The sequence below is a fragment of the Pyrgilauda ruficollis genome, unplaced genomic scaffold, assembly GCF_017590135.1.
Source record: "Pyrgilauda ruficollis isolate IOZ18807 unplaced genomic scaffold, ASM1759013v1 scaffold9, whole genome shotgun sequence".
NCBI lineage: Eukaryota > Metazoa > Chordata > Aves > Passeriformes > Passeridae > Pyrgilauda > Pyrgilauda ruficollis.
This window is the reverse complement of record NW_024531043.1, coordinates 8331034-8357798: the sequence shown is the minus strand read 5'-3', so window position 1 is coordinate 8357798 and position 26765 is coordinate 8331034. Positions and strand designations below refer to the sequence as shown.

At 44.8% G+C, this 26765-nt stretch overlaps 1 protein-coding gene across 6 annotated transcripts in view; it reads left to right on the top strand.

The window, feature by feature from the left end:
• ULK1 (unc-51 like autophagy activating kinase 1) overlaps positions 1 to 26765 on the top strand; it is a 75116-nt gene that overhangs the window by 18686 nt on the left and 29665 nt on the right. For 4 of the 6 annotated variants that reach the window (XM_041489133.1, XM_041489134.1, XM_041489132.1 and 1 more), the window contains exons 7-12: positions 4467 to 4640; positions 6394 to 6467; positions 8613 to 8714; positions 15921 to 15979; positions 19700 to 19782; positions 22660 to 22710. In XM_041489133.1, the coding sequence (XP_041345067.1) occupies positions 4467 to 4640; positions 6394 to 6467; positions 8613 to 8714; positions 15921 to 15979; positions 19700 to 19782; positions 22660 to 22710 (543 nt within the window). Of the gene's footprint in view, positions 1 to 1738; positions 2198 to 4466; positions 4641 to 5976; positions 6309 to 6393; positions 6468 to 8612; positions 8715 to 15920; positions 15980 to 19699; positions 19783 to 22659; positions 22711 to 26765 lie in introns of those variants that run through there. The other 2 variants (XM_041489136.1, XM_041489137.1) reach the window with 2 other exon arrangements.

Here is a 26765-nt window from a genome sequence, read left to right as displayed (position 1 = left end):
CATCTCTATTGAGTGGTTATTGTGCTTCTTCAGTTATTTTGGTAATTGTGTGATGGTGTTTAATTGCAACATCTACTTTCCCACTGGCTCCTCAGACCATTGTGCTGGTAGTTCCTGTAACACTTAAGCAGCACATGCAAATCCCCTGGTTCTCATTGAATGAGTTGCTTGTAAGCTTCCAGATCCATTCTGCCCTCTAATTACAGGCATTAGGCAATCTGGTAATTCCATGTTGAATCTAAAGGCACTCTAATTCTCCTTGTCTTCATGACTGGAGGACGTGCATAGGTGCACGATGCCGTGCAGTGTGCGTGTCTGCCTGGCTTATGGTGTTGGGCAGCCCCATCCATCTCTGGTGCAGCCCAAGGCTCTGTGTGCTGGTGGTGTCCTTGAGTGGTACAATGAAATTTCCCTTCTGGGAGATCTCCAGATGTTGCTCTCACTGGAGGCCATCGTGTATTGAGCTGAGAGTGGCAGGTCTCTGCTGTGCGTGGTGGAGCTGCGGGAGGTGTCCCAGCAGTGACCAGCTTCTGTACAGGAATAACTGGAATTGTGTCCTCAGGTACTCAGCAGCAGGCTGGGCTGAAATTCCTTCTTAATTTCTGTGAGTTGGCATTGGCACGGCCTGTTATGGACACTCCATAAGAGCATATTTGTGACCTTTCTTAAAGCTGTTGCTTTCACATCATAGGAGGAAATTTCTTGGTTTGACCACAACTCGTGCAGGGAGCTTTGTTCTTTTCAGTCCATCCCAGCTGGTGCAGGGATGCTGTTGCAAAGGGGTGTGAAGCATTGCTCTGTAGCCTTTCTCCCTCTACAGCCAGGTAATTAAGAATCCTGGTCCTGTCACAGATATATCTGAAATAAGCCTTCTTGTACAGAAGATTCACAGGAGTGTCACTGGCCATGGGTAGATGGGATAGGTTCAAGCCAGGCCCCAAACAAGTCAGCTTGGTCTCAGACTTCAGTGTGACTTGGATTGGGCCCACGTTGCAGATACTTGTGACACTTGTGGGTAAGAGGAGATGTTCTTTTTCCTAAATAACTTTTCCAAAATGATGTTGTAATGCAACGTCAGTGGGTGTACTGCAGTACAACTACTCTTGGATCAGCTGACAGGGGCTGTTTACTGCAGTTCACCTGGCATCCTCTTCCAGGTTGAACTTCTCAGAACAGGCTGACTAGGGCACTTCTTAGGTGGCTTCATCCTTTTTCTCTGCCTATAGAGCTTGAGGCATGTGGGCCCCACAGTGACCCAGAGTAAATATTTTCCCTGATCTACTGACCTGAGCAGCCCAAGGCAGTAAGAGTGCCTCATCACTGAAGTGGAGCCCATGAAAATAAACACAGGGATATTATTGCTTCTCAGTAATGGCACAGTAGGGCTTGTGAAACAGCATCCTCTGCAAGAATGTATTGCTCACCACAGACATCCACAGGGATGCCCAGACTTTAATACAGGATTAGTATTTTGCCAGCAGTTTTCTGGTGAAGATGAGAATATCCCCTTTTTACAGGGACAGACTTACAAGTTCCCTGTTTGAGATCTAGCAAGGGAAGAGAGTTGTTTTGTTCTCCACTTGTTTGGGTTTTTCTGTTTTTGGTTGGTTTTTTTTTTGGTTTTTTTTTTTTTAATGGAGCCTAAATTGAATGAGTTTTCTGTATCTTCTCATTCCCTCTGTTGTTGGTAGCTGCTCTGGGAGGACTTTTGCAGACCAGTATCCTGAAGTCATTGGAAATGTCAGTTATATTTATGATTCTGTCCTTCAGTTGCAGATTGCTGCTGTCACACAGTAGACTGATGGGCTGAGTATGAGAGATAAGGAGTTTTGTTTTCCAGTGTTACAGCCTGTTTGTTAATGGAGGGAGGTAAAAGGGTATTGCCCCTGCCCTCCCCAAGGAACTGACTGTCCCTTTTCTGTTCCTGAGGGCAGAGCCTCAATTTCCCAGTCCTGCCTTCCTGACTGGATTTGTGAGATTTAATGCTGCCAGAGGATCCAGCAGACTTCTCTGTCTGATTTTGCAGCCCTGCAACATGGTAGCTCCACTCTGCTACTGCAGTTGCACTGTGGGAATGTCTGCACAGGCTCAAGACACCAATTTAGATTCTGTGTGCCAGGAAAACAGTTCTTTTTCAGGACTGAGAACTTTGTATGGACTTCTGTGATGTGGAAATGCTTAAATTCTGCATGAACAGGTAGTTTAGAAGCCCTGTTTTCTATGGATGAATGGATTGTTGTGATCTTGGTAGCAGTGTTGTTGTTTTCAGTGTTATAAAGGGTTAGAACTCACATCAGGGAGGGTTTGCTGAGGGCTGTGGCTGGTGCTGTGTTAGCTTTATAGCCACCAAATTATCTAAAGGAGAGGGAACGCCTTAAAGCCGTGGCACGCTCGTGGGACTGCAGGTCAGGACAAGGCTCTGCACAGTTCCTCTGCTAGAGGCAGAGTGAGTGTGTTTAGCCAGGAGCTGGTAATTGCCTGCTGCCTTAATAATAAGAATTATCAGGTTTCAAGTCTTGCTTCATGTCTAGGGGTGGGTGATCAGCCTGTCATTTCCTGGGCCTGAGCTGAATTGGGAAAAAAACTTTTGAATTCCTGCTGTTTTGTTGAAAGATGGTGTTTTAACCATTACTGTATAGATTTCCTTGAGTATAAATTGCAGAAATACTGCGGAGTCCTTTTGTTGGAGAGAATATTTAGCACAGCTAAGAGATGCTGGACTTTCAATAGACAGAAAATGGTACGGCACTGAGTACACTGTGATATTTCAGCAGGAGGTTGGGGAGAGCTTTGTTAAAGATGAGGCAGTGCTTTCTTCAGAAGATGTAAGTGTGTTTTGAATACTTGTGTCTGAGCTGCCTCTTAGTACCCTTAAAACCCCTTCACAGAATCTCCCCTTCTGGGAGAGGAGTCTCGTGAACTCCAGTGAGTGCCAGTTCATGAGGAAAAAGGCTCAGTGAGGGGAGAGAAACTCTATATACATGTGCACTCCTCTCACGTGTTGGGAGTCCAGGACCACCTGATAGCCATGGTGACACTTCAGCTGTGCTTGTGCCTCCTAGACCAGTGAGGCTTGGGAGTGGTGGGAGTTTATTTTCTATTCTAAGCGCTGCTTAACTTATCTGTGTCCCTTGCTGCTTCCCATCCATGTATTTTACAAGTTAGATTTTTAATTTCCTGTGTTGTGTTAAAGCTGTGTGCAGCCTCAGCTGTGTTTTCTTAAGGATTCCTCCCTTCTAGCTGACTGGGTAGAGTGATGTTTTGAAGCTTCTGCCAGCCTGTTTTAATGTCTTACTAGAGAACAGCTGGAAGAGCTCTAATGAAGTCCCAAGTAATTTACAGGGACCTTTTACAAAAGAAATTATTTTATTCAACAGGAATGGTGCTTGCTTGAAGCCTGACTTGCTCAGTGACTGACAAGGAAGCAGGCTGGTAGCACTGTTGATCCTGGGGTTTGTTCAGCAGGCTGTTCCCAGCTTTGGCCAGAGTTTTATACGTATAGTTCTTAAAATAACGAGAGCTGATGTCGCACTGCTCTGATTAGAAGAGCCAGTTGAAAATTATTTTAATCCCTTCAATGTTTATTTTCACACCATGGTCCCTGGGAAGCCTGTATCTCAGGAGAGGCCATTCCAGAGCTTCTGTATTTGCATATTTTGATCGCTAATACATTCTTCTAAAAAACTTGGCATGTGAAAATATTTCGAGATATTCTTGCTGTATCTAGGGTGGGGGGTGGCAGGTGATGGTTTGCAGGGGTCATTTGGTAAGGTTTCTTGTCAAGTACTGGATCATGGTTCACCCAAACACTGGGTTTGGGATTAGAATTCTGGTTTGGTTGGGTGATGATGCACAAGGGTTAGCCTAGACATGGATTCATACCCTAAAGGTACAGATCCCTGCTGGCCATGTGCCCTAACCTATTGTGAATTTAACCCATCAACCCTTCCTAGGTCCAGTGTGAGCCTTAATGACTCTTGCAGGCTTAAATCCTGATCCTAATTGCCTTTCCTCTTAGCTCCACCTTTAGACCTAGTTTGTGTGATAAAGCTCTGACCTTGGGTATCCAGCTGCTGCTGACCATAGCTCACAGGCAGCCACAGCCCTGCCTGGTGCTTGCCTGGATCTGCCTGGCAGCTCTTGCTGAGGGAAGCCCTAAACCTCACCAGATGCCACTTTTGGACACAGTTAATAACCCAGATTCAGCACCCAGTGCTGGCCTGAGTTCACCATGAGAGATTTGGGGCTGAAAACAGCCCTGACCACAGAATAAGCTGGGAATGCAAATACTCTCCCTTGTTGCCTGTAGGAATCATTCAGAAATGGTGTGTGGGGAAAGGACAACATATGTGGGAATAAAATGACAAATTAGACTTAATTGCTGTGAGACTCTGCCCTCTGGGCTCCTCAGAGAACTGGCACTGTAAGTTTTTCATCTGTGGTTATTTTTCTTTCCTCCTTGCCAGCTATGCGGACACTTAGTGAAGACACCATCAGGCTCTTTCTCCAGCAGATAGCAGGTGCCATGAAAATGCTGCACAGCAAGGGCATCATCCATCGGGACCTGAAGCCACAGAATATCCTCCTTTCCTATGCTGGAGGCAGGAAATCAAATCCCAACAACATTCGCATAAAGATCGGTAAGACCCCACTACAGCGTCACCCTGAGCACTCAGGAGTTTGGTGACGGACACATGGAAACCTCCATCTTACTTTGGGCAGCTGTCTAGGAGGAAAAAAGCTTTTCTCCGCTTTAAAGACACCCTAATGTTTTTCATTCTTAGCTCCTCTGGTAAATGTAGCCTTCAGCTGCCTGCAAGCAGTAGGAGCAAAAGCTTTCTGCTCTGCCAGGACACAGATTTAACACAAAGGAATTGGGCATGCCTTGCTCTGCTCTCAGTTGAATGGTGCCACTCTCAGTAAAAACAAACACCAGCCTGCCCTAATTGGCTTGTAATCTCCAGGCTTACCAAGAAATGAGCAAAGTTGTGACTTTTGTCTTCAGCTTTTAATAGTATTGAGGTTAAATGTTGTTGTCTGAAGACCTGACACTAGTTGCTCTCCTGGCTGGCCGCAGAGAGTGCAGTGGGTTGTCAGGCAGACCCAAAAGTGGGAGTTTTCTCAAGTCTGAACCACAGACAGGCTTCTCAGCTGCATCTTGAAGAAATTCCCGTTCTGCACATCAGGCAAGTGGCACTGATGGACCAGTAGTTGGTTTGAGTGCTCCAGAAATTCAGTTACAGAGCACACGTATTCCCCGCAGTCCCTCAAAAATAAGATGACATCACCCTCACATGTGGGCTTTTGGTTACGTTACAGCTCAGAGCTGAAGCTGACACCAGTTAGGTAAAACTGTTCCTCACCTTAACCTTGTGCTGTGGAGAGAAAGTGTTAGTGCTTTCCTTCAGCTGGGAAATGATTTCCAGAGGAAAAGTTTGAAATGTTACTGCTTGTTTGACTGAAGCGTTTTGATGTGATTTTCTGTTTCATTTTGTTGGTTTTTTGGGTTTTTTTGTCAAGTGCAGAGTTAATATCTGTAAGGAAGGGACTGGGAGCTGCAAACAGGCAGGAGGGCTGTGGGCACAACTGCTCTGGGTGTGATGTAACCTGCAACCCTCCTTGTGCTCCCTGAGGAGTACATGGTCCAGGGAGAACCTGGCTGTACCAGTTCAGTAGTGACAGATGACAGTGTAAACAGCTGTGTCAATGTCCTAGCTTGAAATATCTGGTAACCTTGAGAGAACATCTCAGTGTCATATGATCAGATGCTCAGTAACCTGCAGAGGTAATTCCCCTTAGTATTCCTTGTTCCTGGCTCTTCCACTTGCTGAGTGAACTGTGGCTCAGTTATCTGTCCTAGTGCTGGAGTTAGCACAGTTGGTACTCTTCTAAAGGAACAGAACAAGACTGATTTTGGTAGGGCTGCTCTAGAAATGTGGGTAGTGGTGAGTAGTGGTTCCTCCTGAATGTGTTTCATATTACTGCCTTTTCAATGGAGGGCAACTTTCAGTTCCCCAAATGAAAGGCTGAGACAGCAGCAGATGAACTGGCTGGTTATGAACTGGCACATTCTCACTGAAGTCAGGAGAGCCTTCCCAGATGACATTTCAGAGTGCAGGCAAATGGTTTCTGACCCCTGAAAGAGGGACGGGAGTTTGTTCATCTGAGTACTGTTGGGGCTTGCTCTGTCCTTTTGCAGTGTCTGTATTGTGCATTAATAACTAGCACAAGGATGCTGCTGCTCAAGAAGAGCTGTCAAAGTCTTGCTAAGATGGGATAGAGGCTGCAAAAATTGATGGGAAGTGAAGGTAAAGTAGGAAGAATGAACTGGAAAAGGTGCAGGCTGTCTAGAGCTGGTGTTTGCTCCTGACCTACCTCTGTTTCTCTTTGCAGCTGACTTTGGGTTTGCCCGGTACCTGCAGAACAATATGATGGCAGCAACATTGTGTGGTTCACCCATGTACATGGTAAGTGTGATTTTTCTAGAGGATTTTGTGTTGTTCTTGCTTTACTTCCCAAAAGCAAGGTTTTGTTTTTATCTAGTCCTTTCCTCGGAGGTGAAATTTTGTTTACTTGCCTGAAACCAGCACAGTCCTGAAGTTCTGGCTGCTGGTAATGTCAGACAGCAGGTGTCTGTGCTGTGATGTAACTTCCAGCTGAGATGTGGATAAACCATGCTTTTAGCATGACTGCTTAAACTGTGAAACTGATGTGTCTAAGAAACCAAACTGGTCCCTTTTACCCGCTTTGTACTTTCCACTCTGGGATCGGGTTGTGATGAGGTGATCTCTTATTTGTGCTCATGGCAGCAGTCACGGTCTCGGTGTCACATCAAGTCAGTGAAAGGAAAAATGAGAAAACTAGACAGAAATAAAAATGTCAAAACCAGACTTGTTCAGACTTGTTCCTGGGCACGTGGGTGTATGAGCTCAAAGTAAAAAGATGATGTGAGTCAATTTAGGTTGAAGGTTTTACAGGTGCCCTGGGGTAAAAGGCACCTAATTTCAAAGACAGTCCAATCCACTCTTAAGTTTTTTGTCTGTAGCGTTTGGGCAGAGTTAGGCTGGACTCTGCTGCACAGGCCTAGTGCATCTGGTAGTCTGTTCCACAGAGCTACCTCAAGCAAAACACACTTCCTCTCTCTCCCTTTTTTTGAAGCCTGATGTTTATTTGAACTATGCTATATGTGAAGATGATGTAACTCTCCTCTCCTGTGAGAGTTTCCTGAATTGTCTATTTTTAGTGATACTTTTTCTTTCAGAGTCTCTTGTGAAAGTAATTGAAAACACCCAGCTTATTTTCTGAAAGGGCTGGAGGAAACTAGTGATGATGTTTTTTTTCTATTTGTTTTTTTATTTTTATTTTAAACAACACTGGATGTTACAAGAAATCTCAGTGTTTCATATTGTTCTCTGTTTATTGATGGGTTTGAAGGAGGATGGGAAGGGAGGGTTCAGTTGGGATTTAGGGAGGGTTTTGAAGTGTTTCCCTACTGCTATTGTAGGTCTTGTGCAGGAGCTCTGGGAGCATCTGCTGGCAAGGCAGGACTTTAATCCCTGCTATAGCTCACAACCTATTGCTGCTTTATTTAATTTTGCTCTTGAAAAAAACCAGGAAGGTATTTTACCCCTACCAAAAGGAGCTTTCTGTCTGAAATCCAGTATGATCTATGCCATGGCAAGACTTGAAACCTCCTTGTGCAGTTCTTGTCCTGCTGCTTTGATTTTTTTTGGTGTCATGCCTCCTACCCTTAGGGACAGACCAAGCTCCTGTCCACAATTTACTTGTTGCCATTTTTTTTCCATTACGTGTGGCCTTTACTTCTAACAGAGCTAAAAAATTGATCCTGTTCCATGCTGGCAGCAGTGCAATGAAATCTGTAGTTACAAACACATGGGATTAGTCAGGCTGCCCTCCTGTCCCTCCTCTGCTGCTGCTCCTGAGGCTCTGCCTGCTGAGCCAGGGGCTCTGGGGGCTTGCACTGTCTCCAGCTTCTGGAACCAGCCTGGGAGGGAGCAGCTGAGAGCACAATGTGAGATTAGAAACCTGAGGCACAGCAGGGCTCAAGCTGTTGGGCTGGAACACTGCCTTTGAACCCCAACTGTGACCTTGGCACCAGGCCCTGGAGCTGAATTAATGTGCTGCCATCTTGGGCTAAATGAGGGAAGTGCCCAAGTGGTGCAGCTCAGGATGGAGGCTGGATTTTACCTGTGCAGTGGGAGCCTTTGCTGCTCTTGGTCTTGCTCCTTGCTTTGGTTGAGAAGATCTGTTTGTGATTTCAATGGGATTTCTTCTGGTGGATTCAGCAGAAAATGCTACACTGGCAGAAAGGGAAGTACTGAGTTTGCCTAAAATACACAATATTAGGATGTATTTTTGTCTTCTGAATGAAAGTCTATGCTTCCCCCACTTAATTAGGGAAGTGGCCCTTTCAATATAGAGTTACAGTCTTATTGGGAGTAAATCTTCATGGTTATTGGGGAATCTAGCTCAAGAAGTTCTATAGCATAATAGTGACTTATCTCTTGGAGTTGCTAAAAAAAAACCAACAAAAAAACAACACCAAAACAACTTCTTTTTATAAAAGAAATTTCCCTTCTCTCCCCCAAAAGGCACCAGAAGTCATTATGTCACAACACTATGATGCCAAAGCTGACCTCTGGAGTATAGGAACCATCATTTATCAGTGTCTGACAGGAAAGGCTCCCTTCCAGGTGAGTTGCTTAGATTTGATGTTTGTGACTCTCTCCTACTTTTTTAATCTCTTATTTTTTCCTGCTAATCTGGTTGCTCTAAGGCTTCTGTCATCTCTAATATTAACTCCCATAGATCAGCCCCGTGAAGGTCTGGCTAACAACCTGACAGTGTTGAGTGTTGTGCTTTATATGTTGTAATTCTGGTTATGTTACTAGAATATGACTGTTCTCTGGGCTGTCTCTCATTAAAATGCATTTCCCAGTTATAGGAGCTTAAGAAGGGTCACTTCTTGAGAAAATTACCATGAATCAGTTAAAGCAGTGGGGTTTTTTTAGGCCTACACTTAGAAAATCAGTTTGTATTTACAACTGTAGTCAGTGCATAATTTATAATTATAATTCTGTTGGATATAGAAGGGCTATAAGAAAGATTGTAATTGCAACTTAATGTTCAGGATGATTTGGTGGTAAGTAGTGTATTGCAGCTAAATCAACTTGGTTTTCAGAGCAGTTAAGTAGGATAATATCAAAAGGTTCTTATCTGTCATCTCACAGCAGTCTCTTGCAGCCTGAAATGTTTATGTTCATCAGATCCAAACCCCTCCAAATATAACACAGCCCTGTAAAGCTCCACCCTGTACTTAATGCCATAACTTCTGGATGAGCTACAGCATATCCTTTGTGAACAGCATTCTGATTTTTATTTTTTTTTTTTATAAATGGTGGAGAATTCACCACAGCCTTACTCCTGTTGCTTCAGAATTACTTTACATATTTTTCATCATCCATAGCTGGAATTCACCTAGACTCAGTGTATTTTTTTTGTTAGCCACACTGTGTGCTACTTTACTTCTTCCATCTCTGAATGAGATCAGCAGACTGTCCCTTGAAATTACTCTTTCAAACTATTGTAGTTGTCAGATTTTTTTCCCCCTTGCTTTCTGGTCCTCTCTTCTTAGGGCCTGACATCCCTTTATCCTGATTCTCCAACAAAACAAAATGGGGAAAATCCCCAACAAACCCCCAAAAATTAATAAAAAAGAAACAAAAATGAATAACACAAAAGAAAGTCAGAGGGAAATTTATGCTCAAATAATAAGGCAAATTTTATGAAGTGAAGGACGTTATGAGCTTTAGTTCCACAGCTCTTTAGGATTTCACACAAGACTTGGAATGTTTATGCAGTTACATCATCAGGGAGGATAAAGTGAGTTCTGAATCTGTTGCAGGAAAGAGTGGGCAAATACAGGAGTAAACTAATGGTATGTTTTGGTTTTGTCTAGAGCCAAGAACACTTTTTTCCTTCAGGGTAATTTTTTCCCTGCTGCTATAAGAATCTTCCACTCCAATGCTTTATATTCTGTCCACCAGCTTCTTCTGTATTTAGAGCAAGACTTCATTTCCTTTGCATGTTACTTTTTTTATAAACCCCTACAAAATGCACTGAAACTTCTGAATGGCTTCTGTTTACTGGCTGCATCTTGTCATCAGCGTTGGTATCTTTGTTTGAGAGGAGAAAAGAACTGTTAGGATGAAAGAAAATAAATATTTGTGTGTTAGGAAGAAAATGGAGGGGAGGAGAAAGCAAGCTTTGACTGCATGCATAGGAGAGCCTGGCACAGATTCTCCCTTGTGTCTTGGTGCCTTTTAGTCTCTAAAGACACCTTGTGGCCTACTCATTCAAATTATTTAATTACTGTTTAATGTGGTGACTTTATCATAGGGGTTCTTTGTCTCTGATTGAGGCATGGCAGTGCCCTGCCTTGGAGTGGGCAGTGAAGGGACACTTCAGTCCCTGCCCAGCCGTTCCTGACCTTGTTTTGTGCTTGCCTCATTAGATAACTCTCTCCCATAAACATCTGTTAGGTTGGAATGGGGGTTCTTGGTTTCTCTATTTCAGTTTTCCCCACACCCTTTCCTCTTTTGGAGGTTGTATTTTGAAACAAAATGCCAGGCCCTGTTTGTGACTGCAGTAGCAGCTGTGGGTGTGTTTGATCAGGGAGAGAGAGGAGCTCAGCCCAGATGGTTCTTTGTGCCCCATCTATTTGTTTTGGCCATGCATGTCACAAATTGCCTTCCAGCTTGAGATGCAGGTGAAAGAAGCCTGTCTAGGGGAAGCTGGTTAAAGGTTAACTGGATTTCTGTCTTTGTTGGCATGACTGTGTTGTAAGAACTTTGTGATGGTCACTGAGCAGGCAAGAAGCTGGTGTTTAAAGAGGTTTTAGGAGAAGAGAGGGGCAGTGGACAGAGGTGATTGGGACACCATGAGCAGGAATGAGTGCTTTTGGGAGGGATGGCTGCCAATGGGTGGGAAGAAAGCAGGCAGATTCCACATAGTGCCACCAGCAGACCCAGTTGTACAGGGAAGCCAGGAACTGGATTTCTGAGTGAACCTCTTCAGGCTAAATCCTCACTGTGCCTTCCTCCCAGGCTGGCAAAGTCAGCCCCTCTTCTCCGTCTAGCTGAGATTCCCATGGGAATCTGGAGCTCATGAAACACGCTGAGTTTGGGTGCTGTAGCTGCCACTGCCTGAGCCAAGGAGGCACCTTCAGGAGGATGCAAACAAAAAGGACTCCAGTGTTATCTGCACTGAGGAGGAATGAGCTGCCTAAAAATAAAACAGAGCTTCGGGGAAACGAGTTAGATGGAAAAAAGATCAAATGTGTGGAAAGGCTGAGGCAGCTGTCAATCCTGAAAGTGCTTGTAAATCAAGACAGAGATGTGCATGTGCATGAATGTGATTTCTGGCTGTCTCAGAGTTAAAATTAACTACAGCTGGGTCACCCAAGGCAATTTCCCAGAGCCATTCCTGTCCCTTCCGTGCCTCACTGCACACAGAGAAGAAAGAAGCTGCTGATGCTCAGATGTGAACAGTTGGTAGGATGGCTGGTGAAGCTTTCTTAAGGAGCTTTTTGTATTAAACATGGCCATAAACAAAACAGTGAGACTGCCATAGGGATGAGATTAATGGGATTCATAATCCCTATAAACAGATTTGCTGAGCTCTGTATTAATGTGGAATTGTTAATTTGCCTTGCCTAATAAGTGGTCTGCACTCACATCTCTGCATTTCTGTCACTGAGGACAGGACTTGAACAGTGCATTTCCTGCTCCTGACCAGACCTGGGAAGGGCCTTGGGAGTGTAGTGGTTTATTCTTGTCCATACCTGAGTTGAAAAGTTTGGGACTCCATGCCCACCCTGAGGTGGTGCTGGCTGTGTAAACAAGTGACAACCAGAAATAAAGCTGGAGGCAAGAGAAGAAAGATTTACACAAGGTCTAAAACAATCCAAAACCAATCAAGTCCTTGTCAGATGGTGTTTTAAATATGATTAGTTAAATGACCTCAATCTCCTCTTTCTTTTTTTTTTTTTTTCCCTGTGTGGGAGGAACCACACTGATATTTCTGGTGGCTTCTGTTGTGTGACCCCTTTTAAATCTGGGCAGCTCTTGGTAAGCAGACACCCCACTGAGCACGTGCAGGTTGTGTCACAGCTGGCTCTGGCAGTGGCAGTGGGACATCAGATCCTGCCAAACACCCTGAAACCTGGTTGTCTGCTGTCTGAGCCTTTGCAGGAATCTTGAGCTTTCTATGGGCATGGTACCCTCTGTCTGGGGGAGACTGAGACAAAGAGCAGGGAACTGACAAGAGAATTAATGCAAGTTTTTCTGCCTGGTCTGGCAGCTCTGAAAGAGTTAATGCTTATGTTCTCATCCCAGCTAGCTGTTAGGTGAAAAATTAATTTCTAAGTCTCGTGTACCAAGTTCACTGCTTTAATTCTGAGTTAATTCTGTCTGCATAAGTACTGGGATTATGTATCACTTACAGCAACTGCTATGTTGTGAAATGGCCTTGAGGAACACCAGGAAAGGGTGGATTTTATGCCAAGAATTTGAGCCCCTGGTATATTTGTTAGGCAGCTTGCTCTTCTGTTCCCAGCTCTGTTCCTTTGGAGTGCTCTGTGTCCATGGGGACAGGAATTCCTGGAACTGGTGGGTAATTCTGCTGAGGCTGGGTGCAGTGATTGACTACAGCAACAAGTCAGTGGACCACTGCCTTTTGGACCAGTGTTTGTAGGTCTCTGTTGGCAGTAGAGAGAAATCCATGGACTGCTAAAGAAAAATGTTCAGGGGATGGGTTTTTGTTTGCTTGGTTCTGGTCCTTGGGCTTTCAAGTCCTCTGAATGCCAGCCACTTAGTTGTGGGAGTCTTAAAATATCAGAAAGTATTTCCAGTAGATTTTCAAGCTTTTCCCTAGAGCTGCTGAGCTAGAAATAATATTACTTATTTTTCTTTCTAACATAACCAAGTCCCATTTCTTCACCTCTGAATCCCCAAGAAAAGGATTCAAAGAGCAGGGCAATACCATACACCTGCTATGGAGGGTTGAATAGACAGGGCTCTTCAGGGAAGGTGTGAAAGTCTCTGGTCCTCCTCTGTGTCAATGCTGGGCTTTTGCATCCAGCCGTGACCCAAGCATGACAAATCCACTGCTGAGTGCTTTTGGAAGCACCACCCTGCCTGCTTTTCACATGAATTCACTGCCAGGCAGCCAGCACTGAAGGGGATTTGGCAGGGTTCTGCTGAATGCCTTTGTTGGCTCAACATATTTCCACTGCTGCTCAGGACAAAGTAACAGAGTGGCAGGATTGAATTTGCCCAATTGCCTCTATATATAGAAAGGGTAGACAAAACCAAAATGCAGCTGCTCCTAGCGACATGAGAGGGGGACTGAGGGTGTGAACTGACCTGCTGGGGTGCCCTCCTGGCCTCAGGGAAAGCTGAGCTGTTCTGCATCCCTGGTTCTCATAGATGGGTGCTGTCCCACAGGTAGAAGCTGGCTCTGTGTACCTTGAATGGTGTGGTTGTTTCATGCCTCTGGTGTTTTTCTTGGGCAGGGTGTATCTGCCTGGAAGGCAGATTTCAATTTAAGTTCTTAGCTTCCTAGATAAGGGAATTCAAGTGACATTTTTACTGTATTACCAAGTTGAGTTTGTTTTTTTTCCCCCATGATTCTTAGAGAAGCACTATTTATTGAAAGGAGAGGTGAGCAAAGTGGCTGAGGGTCCTGCTGCTTTATGAATTGTGTGATAGCAAGAGAGCAGTGGACAGGTTACTGAGAGCAGAACTGTGTGACTCAGTCAATTAATAATGAAGTTACATGAAGCTGCAGTTGGTTTTACCAAATGAATGGTGATCCATGGCTGTCTGTGCTGGGCACTCACTAGAATGACTCTCTTCCCCTGGTATCTGCACTTGGACCAGCCTTGAATCACAGGCTCAGGGACAGCCTGAGGGAGAAGTGTGGTCTGGGTGGGGAGGAACCTGGCAGCCTGGCAGGGTCCCTGCAGAGCAAGTGGGGCTGGTACTGAGACAGCAGAATGTGGAGGAACAGCATCCCTACAGGGACATCTCCTGAATTTGTACAAAGAGGAGGAAAACTTCATTGAGAACTTTGTCCAAGCCAGTGCTTAGAAACCTTCTCTAATGAACTGGTCTTCATATATGTGCTGCTTTAAATATACTCTCTCTTTATTGCCAGGAAAATTTCTGACAAAACAGTGTTTGAAGTAGATCAGAGCTTCATTGTGTTTGTGAAACAATTGAGCTGTTGCAACAGGAAATGACCAGAGCAAACAGCCAAGGCTTGTATCTCTCTGAAGTGAATGAGCCCTTCCCTCCCTGGGCTGGAGTTCTGCCCCTCCTTTTACTTTGTCTGTCAGGAATATTTGTCATCACTCTGGGCAAAGTGGCCAGGATATTTGGTGCAGTGTGTATGCTTGCCTCCCTAAAGTTTGCCAAATATTAATCTAATTACATTCCAAGGTCTGCCAGGGGAAGGTGTAGAATGGAGTTTTCCTGAATCAAATTGAGTGGCAGCAGTTGGAAATTATGATACAGTTTGGCATGTGTGTAACAAGGTGCTCTGCTTTAATTCTGATGTTCTTTTGGTGTAGCTTCTGTTGGTAAGGCTGTATAAAAAACACTGCCCTGATGAGTACTACACAAGTGTGTTGATACTATCAGCTTTTGAGTCTACCTTTCGTTTCTTTTGAGGTTTTTTTAGCTCTCAGTTATCCTTTATTTTCATCTTCAGCCAGAGGGAGTAGGTGATGTTGAAACAGCATCTTATGTGGCTGCTTTTCCAGCCATACAGTGTTAGTGGTATTTTGATGGCCATCTGCAGATTGGCCTGATTTGCCATTTTAAGCATCTTAATTGACCTTAAATGCTTTTAATTTAGAAATAGAAGTAGGTGGAAGGCTCAAGGGGTTTTTGAACCTGCCCTGAACATCAGGAGAAGCTGCCTGTTGCCTTCTCATTCACACTTTCCTACACACTCTGCTGCACTAATAATTGATTGCAGATGAATCCCTCTGATCTTCCTGCCCTGTTTATGTGCCTTCATGTCTGTCGTGCCAGCCAGCCTGCTCTGCCTTTAATAAAGCAACTTTGCCTTAGCAGAAAAGCTTGAGACACTAGGGTTAATTTACTGGCCTGTATTATTCATTGCATGAAAACAAGTGGAGAATTTATATTAGGGGATTTTTATGTGTCTGTGCTTGTCTACTGGTGATTTTATTTTTAACCTCAGCTGTAAACCTCTTGTGCCTAGCCCCCACCTTTTTTTTAATCCCATCTCTCAGAATTTGGAATCTTGTCATCAACATCCCCCGCAGTTGTGTTTATTACTGCACAAATAAAATAGTGCTGTGGCTTGAGCCCTTCTGGCTTCCTGGAACTAAAGTAGAAAATCCTAATTCAGTTGCTGTTTCTCCATGTTCCTAGCCTCTTCACAGATCCCTTGCCCATCAGCAGGCTCTCTGCCCCTTTTCTAAATGCCCTGCAGCACTAATCCATGTTCTCAGCAGGAGCTGCCATTCATCATTTGGGACTCCTCACGTCTACAATTATTTAGTCTCCTGGGTGAGGCTATTAGGCCAGCTCAAACCTGAGCATCAGAGCCCACTGCAGTGAAGCTCAGCCTGTGGAAGGGCAGGGCAGGACAGAACCAGGTCAGGGACAAAAGGGCAGCAGGTTGAAATATTGTATTTTCACTGCAGCACAGGGCTACCTTTTCAGTCTAAAGCAAGCTGCATTGTCTGTGCTGGTCCAGCAATTAAAAAAGTGCCTCTGCTCTTCAGAGCAACAGTGAAATAAAGATGCTAATCCCTTTCCTTCATTGTCAACTACTTCATGTGCTGGTTTCTTTCTCCTCCACAGGCCAGCAGCCCACAGGATCTCCGCCTCTTCTATGAGAAAAACAAGATGCTGATGCCCAAGTAAGAATTTTTCCAGTGTCAATGTTTGTAGGCACTTGTTTACTGTGTTTACACCTGTCCTTGCATGCTCCTGGCTTGTCACTTGGGGAGGTGACCGAAATATTTGGCCTCCTGCCTTTCCCCATTCCTGAAACCAGGAGTGATGTGGCTCAGGGAAAGTCGGACAGCAGCAGGGTTGGGGTGTCCTGTCTCTCTGCAGACACTGTTCTCCTACATTGCAAAAATTCAGGGCTGTTGGTGATTCCAAGAGCCAGCTAGAGGTCCTGTTCCACACGTGGCTCCCCTGAGGCTGAGAGCCTTGGGAGGAACTCAAGGCAACTGTGGGATCGTGGGAGCAGCCAGGCTGCAGCCTCTGCTGGAACCTGCCATACCTGCCTGAGGATCACATTCCCATTTCTCACGTGTCAGGGCAGCAACTGCTTGTGTCCATCCTGCTCGTGGGGGAAACACTATAACCTCCCTGGAAATGGACACTGCTGCAGTTTCCAGGGGCAAGAGAACTGCTCTCATCCCAGTGGGGTGTATGTTACCTCTCTGCTCGGTGCTGTGATTTGTCAGGGTATTTTGGTTTTGTTGCTGTGGTCTCTCCTTTTCATTTCTGAGCTCTGAAAGCAGAAGCTCATGCTGGCTCTGAAAACCTCAGCCTGATACAGAGACAGGACTAAAATTCCAGATTGTATATCTAAAATCTGGATGGCCTTTTTTAACCAGAAAGTTATCTCCTAGTTGGCAGAGCTGCTAATGCAGCCATATATGCAGGAAGTTCATTGGGTTGCTGTATATGGATTTTTCTTTTCCCTTATCACTTTAGACAGCTCCAAGAGATAACTGGAAGGAACTGTCAAGAAGCTGGAGCTCTTATCAATGACTTGTGATACTGATACTGCAGTTAATTTCCCTTTAATTACTTCCTTTTTTGATTTGGGGAGAAGGCACAAATTTCTACCAGGATTACCCCTGGGGCACCTGGACTGAACCAGAAGGTGTGATGGAGTAAAACACCTGAAAAGAAAGAATTTAAAGCAAAAATGTGACTGCATAGTTGGAGCCAGTCTGTGTGAGCAGAAAGCAGAGCTTCTGTTTTACCTACACAGCCCTGAACATGGCTGCTCATTGAGGTAGCCCCTCGTACAAAATGAGAAATTAATCCATAAAACTAAGAAGTTTTCTTGTGTTGATCCCACTGCCCTGCTGTTGTTTGGCTCATGGTGCAGGGATGGGGAGAAATTGAACTCAGCTGTAAGAGGAGAGCATGTCTGTTCTTGTAGGGATTAGTCCTTTGAGTCCTTCACAGTCTGCATTTGCCATTTTCACTTACCTGCACTTTTGAACTATTGAATTCTTCCAAAATTCAGATCCAAGGTGATTGTTTTTCTCACTGTGGAAGTCAGATCTGAACTGGTCTTTGTGTAAATGGCAATTCCCTCTTTCCAAAGTCAGTTTGTCTCTTTAGCATGGGCTGCAATCTGTGCTATTCCTGAGTAAACATGAATAAACTCCTTGAGTGCCCTGCCAGCACAGGATGAAACACAAAACTACTCCAGAGACCTCCTTCTCAGACTGCAGCAGTGCCAGGATTTAGTTTCATTTTCCTTGGGGCTATGCAGGCTGGCACACACTTCCTTGCCATGGCCAGGGAAAGTGTTTTGGCTTGGGAATGGGGTGGGGAAGCAGTCCCTGGCTGCACTGCTGCTGCTGACAGGTGAGGAGATGCTGTTCTGAGCATTCTGGGGAGCCCACGGCAGCAGAAGCCTGAAGGCTTCACAATTTTAATAGTGCTGATCTAAACAATTAACATTCATTGTGCTGGTTTGCATGGCAAGGTACATCCAGGTCATGGGGGCAAGGAGGCAGATTTGTTGCTCATGTTTAAAGAGATAGTCCTAGAAAATAATACTGAAGGGTAGCAAAGCTTGATGCTTTGGACATGGGAGGTAAGAGGAGACAAACAGGCTGTTAATCTGCACCCTCTTCATCTGTGTTGTGCCATCTGAAGTCCTTGAGTTGATGTACCTGTTTCTTGGCTTTAAAACCAAGGTTAAAGTCATAGGTGGGAAATGGACTCATTTTGACTGAGTGTTTTATGTGTCACAGATAAATAAATGATGATGATAACACTGCAGGGCTGCAGGACTCCAGCACTAATGCATTTTTCAGGAGGCTGCTTGCTGTGGTATCTTTGGGTTATTCCATTACATAGTGTGCTTCCAAGGGGCACCTCTTTTCATGGGAGGCTCAACCTGAGTCTCAGTCTAACTGCATCCCTTCCAGGGTCCTGGTGGCCTCCTCCTGTGTCAACCTGAGATGGTGCACAGAGCCATTCTAGCATCAGGGATGGAAAAGCAGCTCCTCCAGTACAAACAAGGATGAGGGATTCTTACCATCATTCTCTCATCTTGGAATCACTGGGTTCAAATTCCTGCCCCAGCAAGGCCTGGGGCTTCACAGAGCAATAACTGGGTGGTACTGAAATGTGTAAACACACACCTTGCCTGCCCTCTCCTGTTTCTCTGAACAGGAGTCTGGTAGTGCTAGCTAGCACCCTTTTCTTCCCCTCGCTATTTTTGGGCTAGCTTCTGTTTTACCCCTGTCTGTGGTGGAGTGTGTTGGTAAAGATGATAAAGGAAGGGGTATTTTTCTCCCAGAATTGGTCATGCTTGGCCTCAGGGCAGTGACTGATGCCAGAGCCACATTCAGAGCCACTGAGAGCTAAAATTACTGTGCTGGGCACACATGTCATTACCTCAGCTGACCCAGCATGGGGAGAGGGGAAAGCCTGGCAGAGCGTGGGGGCCGTGCTGGGAACAGCCATGATAAACAGAGTTAATACTGAGAGGAGCTGCAACCACCCACGCTTCTCTAGGAGAGCTCTGCCCCAGCCCAAAGCCCCCAGCAGCACTCTGGGGCTGGAGGGAAGTCAGCAGAGCTGAATCCACTTATGCAAGAGCTGAACTCTGCTTTCCTTGCCTTAATCCATTCATTTATTCCCTGCATTTTTCAGTCTACAGGGGTTATAAAGAGCTGCCCTGGCCTCTCCCCCATCTGCTTGTGGGATGAGGGAGAGCACAATGCTTTACCAGCTCTTTTGTGTTTCAAATGCTGTTGATAATAATATTTTCTTCCTAACTATGCTGAAAAGTGTAATAACTGCACAAATTTTAGCTTGCTGAGGTGGCAGTTGCTCACATCTTAGTGGCCTTCCATTAATCTGTGCTGTATATCAAGGAAGCACATAGACACAGGTTATTTGCTAGTCTTACATAAGCTACACTGAAAAATAAATGCCTTAATAAAATGGTAGTAATTGGTGATACATTTCACCACCAGTGTCTTAATTGGAAGCTTCCCCTTGGAAACTGCATTGTTCTAGTGATCTTATTCCCATTGGAGCAAGTAGGAGTGATTTTATTTATTATGTGTGAAATACTGCAAGTGGAATGGGCTTAGCTGAGCACCAGAGAGATGACACTGGGAAGGATCTGCAAGGTGCTCATGGGAGAGGCCACTGAAGCTAAATTAGCTGTAGCCTGACCAATGGCAGTGGGGAGTGAAAGCCAGAGACTCAAAATAAAGACATTTCTGATCAGCCTCCCTCCAGTAAGCTCCTGGTGCTCCTCGCCCAGCAGGCATGGAGTGAGTTTGCATCTGCCAGTTGTCTAACTGAATATGTAAAAGCAGTAGACTGCCAGTCTCTTATTTTGCTTTTGTTTTCATTGCTAGCATCCCCAGGGAGACATCAAGCCACCTGAGGCAGCTCCTGCTGGGCCTTCTGCAGCGTAACCATAAGGACCGCATGGACTTTGGTAAGGGCTCCTTCCACCTTGAGTTCTGCTGTTGTCTCTGTGCTTTTGGCTCTGCACAAGCCTCTGTGCTTTTGGCTGGTGCTAGGAGAAGCATCCAGACACCTGGATTTCACCTGTGCCTGGAGGGTTGCATAATTTTGGGGGTTTTAGTTTGTGTGCTGGAAAGGTCAGTGCTGATTCCAGTACAATTTTGTCAACCAAGGAGACTTGGCACACTTTCAGCATATGTTTGTTACTTGCATTCCCTGTCCTGGATTCTGCTTTTATCATCTCTCTGAGCTGTGGTTAAGTGTGCTACTAGGTAAAATGTGTCTTGTGTATCTGTGCTTTTCTGTCACAGTTTTTTTCCAGAGCTGCAAGCTGCACTCATTTACTGAACAATCCAGTCACTACCCTCTGCTTCTCAGGGTTTGCTGTGATAATCTGAGCTAGGAGATGCAGCTGCTTGTAGACCCTTCCCTCCTCCAGTTTCTGTGGAAGGAAACCTTGGTCCTTCTCAGGGCTCAAGCTCTCCAAGCCTTTATCTCAGTCTCCTGACTTGGCTGACATGAGGATTTCCTCTTTTGTGTTAATTCCTTCCAAACTGAGATCATCCATTGTGAGCCCAGTGGTTCTGACTTGGCAGCATCTTACAGATGTGTTTTAGCTGAGCTCAGAGGTCTGAAGAACCTCCTAGGAAAGCCATGCCCTAGAGGAGCAGGCAGAGGTGGAGCCTTTCCTTGAATCACTGAAAGGACCAGGTCATCTAAAGGCAAACACATCCTGTGTGTGTTCAGGATGCTGCTTTTTAGTCAGACTTGGGTAAAATAGTTTGATATTTCTGGGGTTGGTTGAGGGTTGGTTTTCTGTTGGGTTTTTGTTTGCTTATCTGCTCAGGAAGGTTGTTTCCTCCTGGGCAGCGCATGCTAGGTGATGAAGAGGAATTGTTTTGCATCCTCTGTTATTCTTTTGGATTAGAGATACCAGGAAAGCCTTTCTGGGGATGGTCAGCCGGATAAGCAACTGTGGATTACCTGAGGTTGATCATAGTTATCCAGTGATGAATGCCAAGGACTGGTTACTGGAGTGTAGAAGTGGGAGAATGAGCTTTTCAAAAGTGAGTTGTTGAAGCTCCTGACAGACTGGCTTGGATAGAATCACCTGGCAGGGTTATTCCCTGCAGATCTTCTATCTGGGCTGTGGATCTCTACCTCTTCTCTGATGCTGCTGTGCATTTCAAAAGAAGGTGTCTTTGAGGTTCTCAATTCCCTGCTGTCAGAAATTGTCTGGCAAACCCTTTTAGCCCATATAAGCTGGTTTTGTACCTCTTGGGAGTAGAGTGCATGAGTCCATGTCTGACACTTGGAAATTTGAGATACTAGCTTTTGATATCACTCTGGACAATAGTTACAGCACATCTTGCAGTATTGAGATTTGTCCTGTCCTTAATCACATTTTTCTCAATAAATTGGCATGTCCCCAGAGGAGAGAGTTTCCTGCTGTTCCTTGTTCCCTGAGACCCTCTGCCTGAGGATGTCACAGTGACCTCCAGAGAGCTCAGTTGAGTCACACAACAGCAACTCATCAGCTTGAAACTTCAGATGCTTGTTGTGTGTCCCAGCTGCTGTTCTGCCAGGAGCTGATTCTCTCTGCAATCTCAAGATTATCTAAAGGAAAACCAGGAGGGTTTCAAGTTGCAAGTTTCCTGCTGATGATTACAAGCTGGGTTGTTTGAATTTTGCTTTGCAAGCACAGCTAATAAGCACTTTGGAGCGGGGAGGGGGAAAAGTGAAAGAAATCATCATTTCCACCCCCTCAGTTGAGTCAGCTTGGCTGAGGGATGGTACCCTCCTCTACTGCAGCAGGCTGAAAAAGAAGCAGGAAACCCCAGCAGCTGAGCAGCTCCCACAGGATGGGGATGTTCTCCATCCACAGCAGATCTAATCTGTGAGATGCCAGCTTTCCCTGCCAAAGATTTGCATTCCTTATCTTGGGCTAAGCTCCAGACCACTCCACTCTGGCTGCTGGACCGTGGCATGGCACTGGGGAGGAGAGGCTGGGGGGACAGGGATTGTTTAAGGTTAAAAAGCAGACAAACAAAAAACCCAGTGACTACGTTCTGGAAAGCTCAGTCCCCAAAGAGGAGCTGTTTACAGAATAAGTTTGTAAACCTTGGGTGTTGCAACAGGAAATCCATTCTGGGAAAGAAGCTGGAGCTCAGTAATCGGTGTTGATCCATGGCTGACACTCCCAAAAGACTGAGCTGCTGATTGTGATAGGAGAGGGCTCTGGCACAGAGCTGCAGTGAATCAGAGATGAAGGAGCTGGGAGAAGTGGCTACTTGTGAGGACAGGCAAACATGCAGAGAGTGTTCAGCAAGCCAGGACAGAAGCTTTTCTTGGCCTGGATCTGTAGAATGAATTCCCATAAGGAGGGGAGGAAGCAGCAGTTCTGTTTGATGTGAAAGGGAGGGAGTTCTGGGCTGTGGTTCTGGGGTGACCCATTAAAAATGCATTTCTGCCCTCAGTGCATGATGGGTTTGAGTCTGTCATGGAAGATCACTCAGTGAAAGTCTTTTTGTCCATCACCCCTATTCCATGGAGTGAATGGCAGTGCAGTGTGATAAATACAGCTCCCCTGGATCCCTACATTTAGGGTGATTCACCATCCTGATTAGCAAGGGATCCAATTAATTTCCCATCCTTTTTTCATGACCAAGTCTGGCATGCAGTCTCCAGCCTGTGTTCTTGACTGCTTCTGTATGCAGCCATAGTCAGTCAGCTTCCATTGTCGCATGGAAAAATCACTGTATAACACTAACTTCCTGTGTTTTATCTGCTTTGTAAACTTCTTACAGGCATTTTCTTTCACTGAGTCATTGTTCTTGATTTTTTTCAGATGAATTTTTCCATCACCCATTCTTGGATGCAAGTGCCTCTATGAAAAAATGTAAGTATTGCATTTTTGATTACAACTGTTTTTGAACCATGGCCTGACTTCCTTTGCTGTTAGTTCAAAAGGAAAGAAAAATACTGTTTTATATTTCCTTAGTTATTTCGGCAGGGATTCAGTGTTTATTACTGGGTCATGTCCAGATTTTGCCATCAAAATGTATTTAATTTTACTGAGTTATCTTCAAAGGGATGATTGGGGGATATTTAGAAACCTAAAGTGGAAGCAAATGTGGTTTTGAAATGTATTCAGCTGCTTTGTGTGAAGTGCTTGGCCAGTGGGGTGCTTGTAGGTACACAGGATTATGTCTCATGGCCTTGCTTTTCATCCTCACCTGTAGCACCATTCAGGCTAGTGAATGGTGGAAACTGGCACTCCTGGCCCTGCTTGCCAGGCTGGCTGTGCAGAAGAATTTTGTGGCTACCAAATCTTGTTTCATCATTTACATCGAAATTCTTGATACATCTTGTTTTAGAAAGGTTACATTTATTACTCTGTGGGAGCTGGCCAAAACGAAGATTGCCATTGCAAGTTCTCTCTTCCTCCTTTTGATTCAAAACTTTGGAAAAATTGCACCCACACATATTATGGTTCAGAGGTTTGTTTTTGGTAGAAAACAATTCAGGATTGCTTCTAGTGCATGGGGCATCATAGTCCTCTGGCCAGGAGACTTGGGTTAGTGGAATTGTGTATGTTTGTCTTCTCTGGAGGGATTCTCCTGGGCATTTAATCTCTTGAGTAAATATAGCACCAAGAATCTTCATCAGTGACTAATTTGGGGTGTCCAGTGCCAAGTCTTGGAGGAAACATGTCCAGCACAAACCCAGTTTCCCTCTTGGATGTGTGCCATGCATAGACAAACCTTGTCTGGTATCCACATCACTCTTGACCCTCTCTTGCTTTCCTGCTGCCAGAGCAGGACTTCTGAGTTGTCCCTGATGAAATTCTACCTGTGCACTCAGGTGATCGTCCTGCGGGCAAGAAAAGACGCTTCTGGTTTAGGGGAGCTTTCAAAGCAGCCAGGGCCCTAAACCCACCTGTGGCAGCAGGATGTGGGGCCAGCCCTGGAACACGGGGCAGGAAAGGACTCTGGCCCTACAGGGCTGCTCCTGAGCCAGCCCAGCTCCTGGCACCTTTTTTTTACTATAATGGAGCTTTGGAATTCTGGAAAACTGATGAGTCCTCAAACTTAGATCATTCTGCAGGTGGACAATTTTGAAGCTGCTAAAGCAGGGGGATCCCCCTTGTTGAAATACATTTTCATGTTTTTTGAGATGCTTCAGAAAAATCGACATTTCTTTCAAAAATCTTTCAATAAGACATTTCTGACAAGCACCTCTTCTTCCCTGCTGTTTTGAGGGATGATTGTTTTCATGTCCCTCCTCTCATCGCCCTCCCTGGAGACTGGGTTCAGGGCTCTTGGGCTTTGTTAACTAAGATGCTGTACTTTGTTTGTTTGTTTGTTTATAATTTATTTTACATTGTGGGTTTTGTACCTGTGACTAAGCATGTACTTTAGCTGTGTAAAAATTTATTAATAAAGTTTTAAAATGCTGTGTCTAGTCAGACTGTCGTCTGTCTGTAGCCAGGTCTGATCAGCATATGGTATGGGGCCGTGTGTTACAGTAATAACACATGAGAGGGCATAATTAGATGCTTGTGCAAGTCTTCTCTCAGTAAACACGTTGTAATTGGTACCCATGCAGAGTATTTTGGAGGTTTTTCTGCTCCTGCCTTTAATGAATGAGAAGCTGCTACCTCCTTGACTCTGAGTTTAGAGAGCATGAAAGGTGAGCAGTTATGGTTCAGAAGTGCATGTGTGCTTCACTCTCTGAAATACCTGTCAGGCTTAGCTTGACTTTTGCCATCTTTTAAATCTTATTGTACATAAAATATTCAGGTGAAAACCAGCAAAAAATCCCCATGCATATAAAAGATTTTAATTCTGCAGACTTTTAAATGCTAAAAAGCACATTATTTTGACAACTTTCAGAGTTTGCACTCTAACTTTATTGCCTTGTCAGGGATTGCAATTAAACAACTTTTTGATGAGTGGTTTTAATTGAATCAGGATAATCAGGAAAGTGCATCTCTCCAATGTATGTAGAACTCAGATTCCAAATAAAGCTTTTCTATAAAACTTGAGGGTTGGATATTTTTAGGACAACTGAGCCCCTGGTAGGATGATATGTCAGAAGTTCTTTTTCCAAGTATAGGATCCAGTATCAGGATCCACACAGCTGGAGCACAGGTTTGCCTTTATGGCTCCCAGCTCTCCCATTTTGAAACCAGTTGGCATTGGTTACACAATGTACAGGATGACTGTTCTGTTGCTGGAGCAAGCTGGAGAGGACAATTATGAAAACAGACTTATTTACATTACAATTACAATCCAGCAATTTCTGGATTTGGGTGGGAGCCTACAATTCATGTTAACATTCCCCACATTCAGACTCAACTGAAAACATGATGAGCCAAGTGTTTGCACCCTTTTTAATTTTGAACTGGGAGTGCCTGGGTGTGTGGAGGAGATGGAAGCAGGCGTCTTTCTTTCAAGCTGGCTACATGGCTGACACCAAAAAAATGCCCCAGCAGGGATGTGGAGGTCAGAGAGGGTTTGTCAGAGCCAAACCTCATGGTTCTGCATGCATCAAAGTCTGTTTGGACTGTCAGGACCTTCTGAGTTGGAGCTCACAGCATTACAGTGTGAATTTGGGGAGTTCAAAGGGATTTAAATAAGAGCAGTGATTAATAGAGGCTGTATCTAAAGGAGTGCTTCATGCAGCTGAGTTTGAGTTTCAGATAATGGCAAAGTCTGCCAGCTTGCCTTCCCTCCTGATTAATGAAAAGCTATCTGAAGCAAATAGTCAAAAATAGAAGTGTCTCAGTTCTAGCCAGGTTTAAATCAATAATCACAGAACCAAAATAGGCTGGAGGGGACCTTGTGAGAGAACTGCAATGACTCTAACAAAAATGCTCATTCCAGGAAAAATGAATGGTGGTGCAAGTCTTGCATCAGGCATGTGTGGATACAGTGGAGAATTGACTTATCTTTTTTAAAAAAGCACCCTTCCATAACAGGAAGGGCTGTGTGTACGGGTGATTTGTTCTGTAGCAGCTGGCAGGATAAATAGGGGAGACCTTTTTTTCCCTCCTTTCTAGTATTAAATCTGTAGGGAAGGTCCTAGGGATTGCTCTGCAGGCTCTGTGGGACGACTGTGGAGATCAAAAGCAGTGTGATTGAGGCAGGACAGAGCTCTTCATTTTACAGGCAAGTTCTCAGACCTCTGTGTGTGTTCTCTGAGCGTGGGGAGGGAAGGCAGCTGTGCTGGCTGTGGACAGACTGGCTCTGCATGCCAAGCCCCTGACCGACCTCCCAGAACACCCATCCCTGGGATACCTCCATCCCTGCTGCTGTACAGGAGCCAGGGCAGTGTGTTACAGCAGCACAGCCCACCAAGGGCACTCTGTCTGGTGCAGAATAAATGCAGAAGCTAAAAAGTGTGTCCAGCCCCCTACTGCCATCCCGCTGTGGGTTCCTACTTGTTAATGTTGGCAAAGGCTGGAGGAGATCACTGTGACCCTGCTTAAACTGTTAAAGTGGTCAGTTACTTACATTAAAATATATATTTTAAGTCTACACTACTTTGGCTTCTCTTTGCTGCTGTTGGATCTTGTTACATCTCTCTCAGACTGAGGAATTCAGTGTCTCAGTGATTGCTCTTTTTGTGACAAAAGGCTCTGGTCCAGTCATCCTTTAACCTACTTTGATAGGCTGCATGGAAAGATTTCCTAAAGCCTTTTGTTAAAAGGCATATTTTCCCATTCTTTTATCATTAGAACACTGTTTCAGCAGCTAATTGCAGAGAAATGGACTTTTATTTTTCTAGCCTGTTGACTAGAGTAAGTACTTTGTAATATCTAATGGGATTAATGACAGAGGTAGTTTTACTTCAGACAGAAGCATTCCTCTTCTAGGTGTTATTAATCTCCCTTGTATTAGGTATGGAGTCATTAGCACAGGTACTGTAAAAGTAGAAATTTGATAGAAG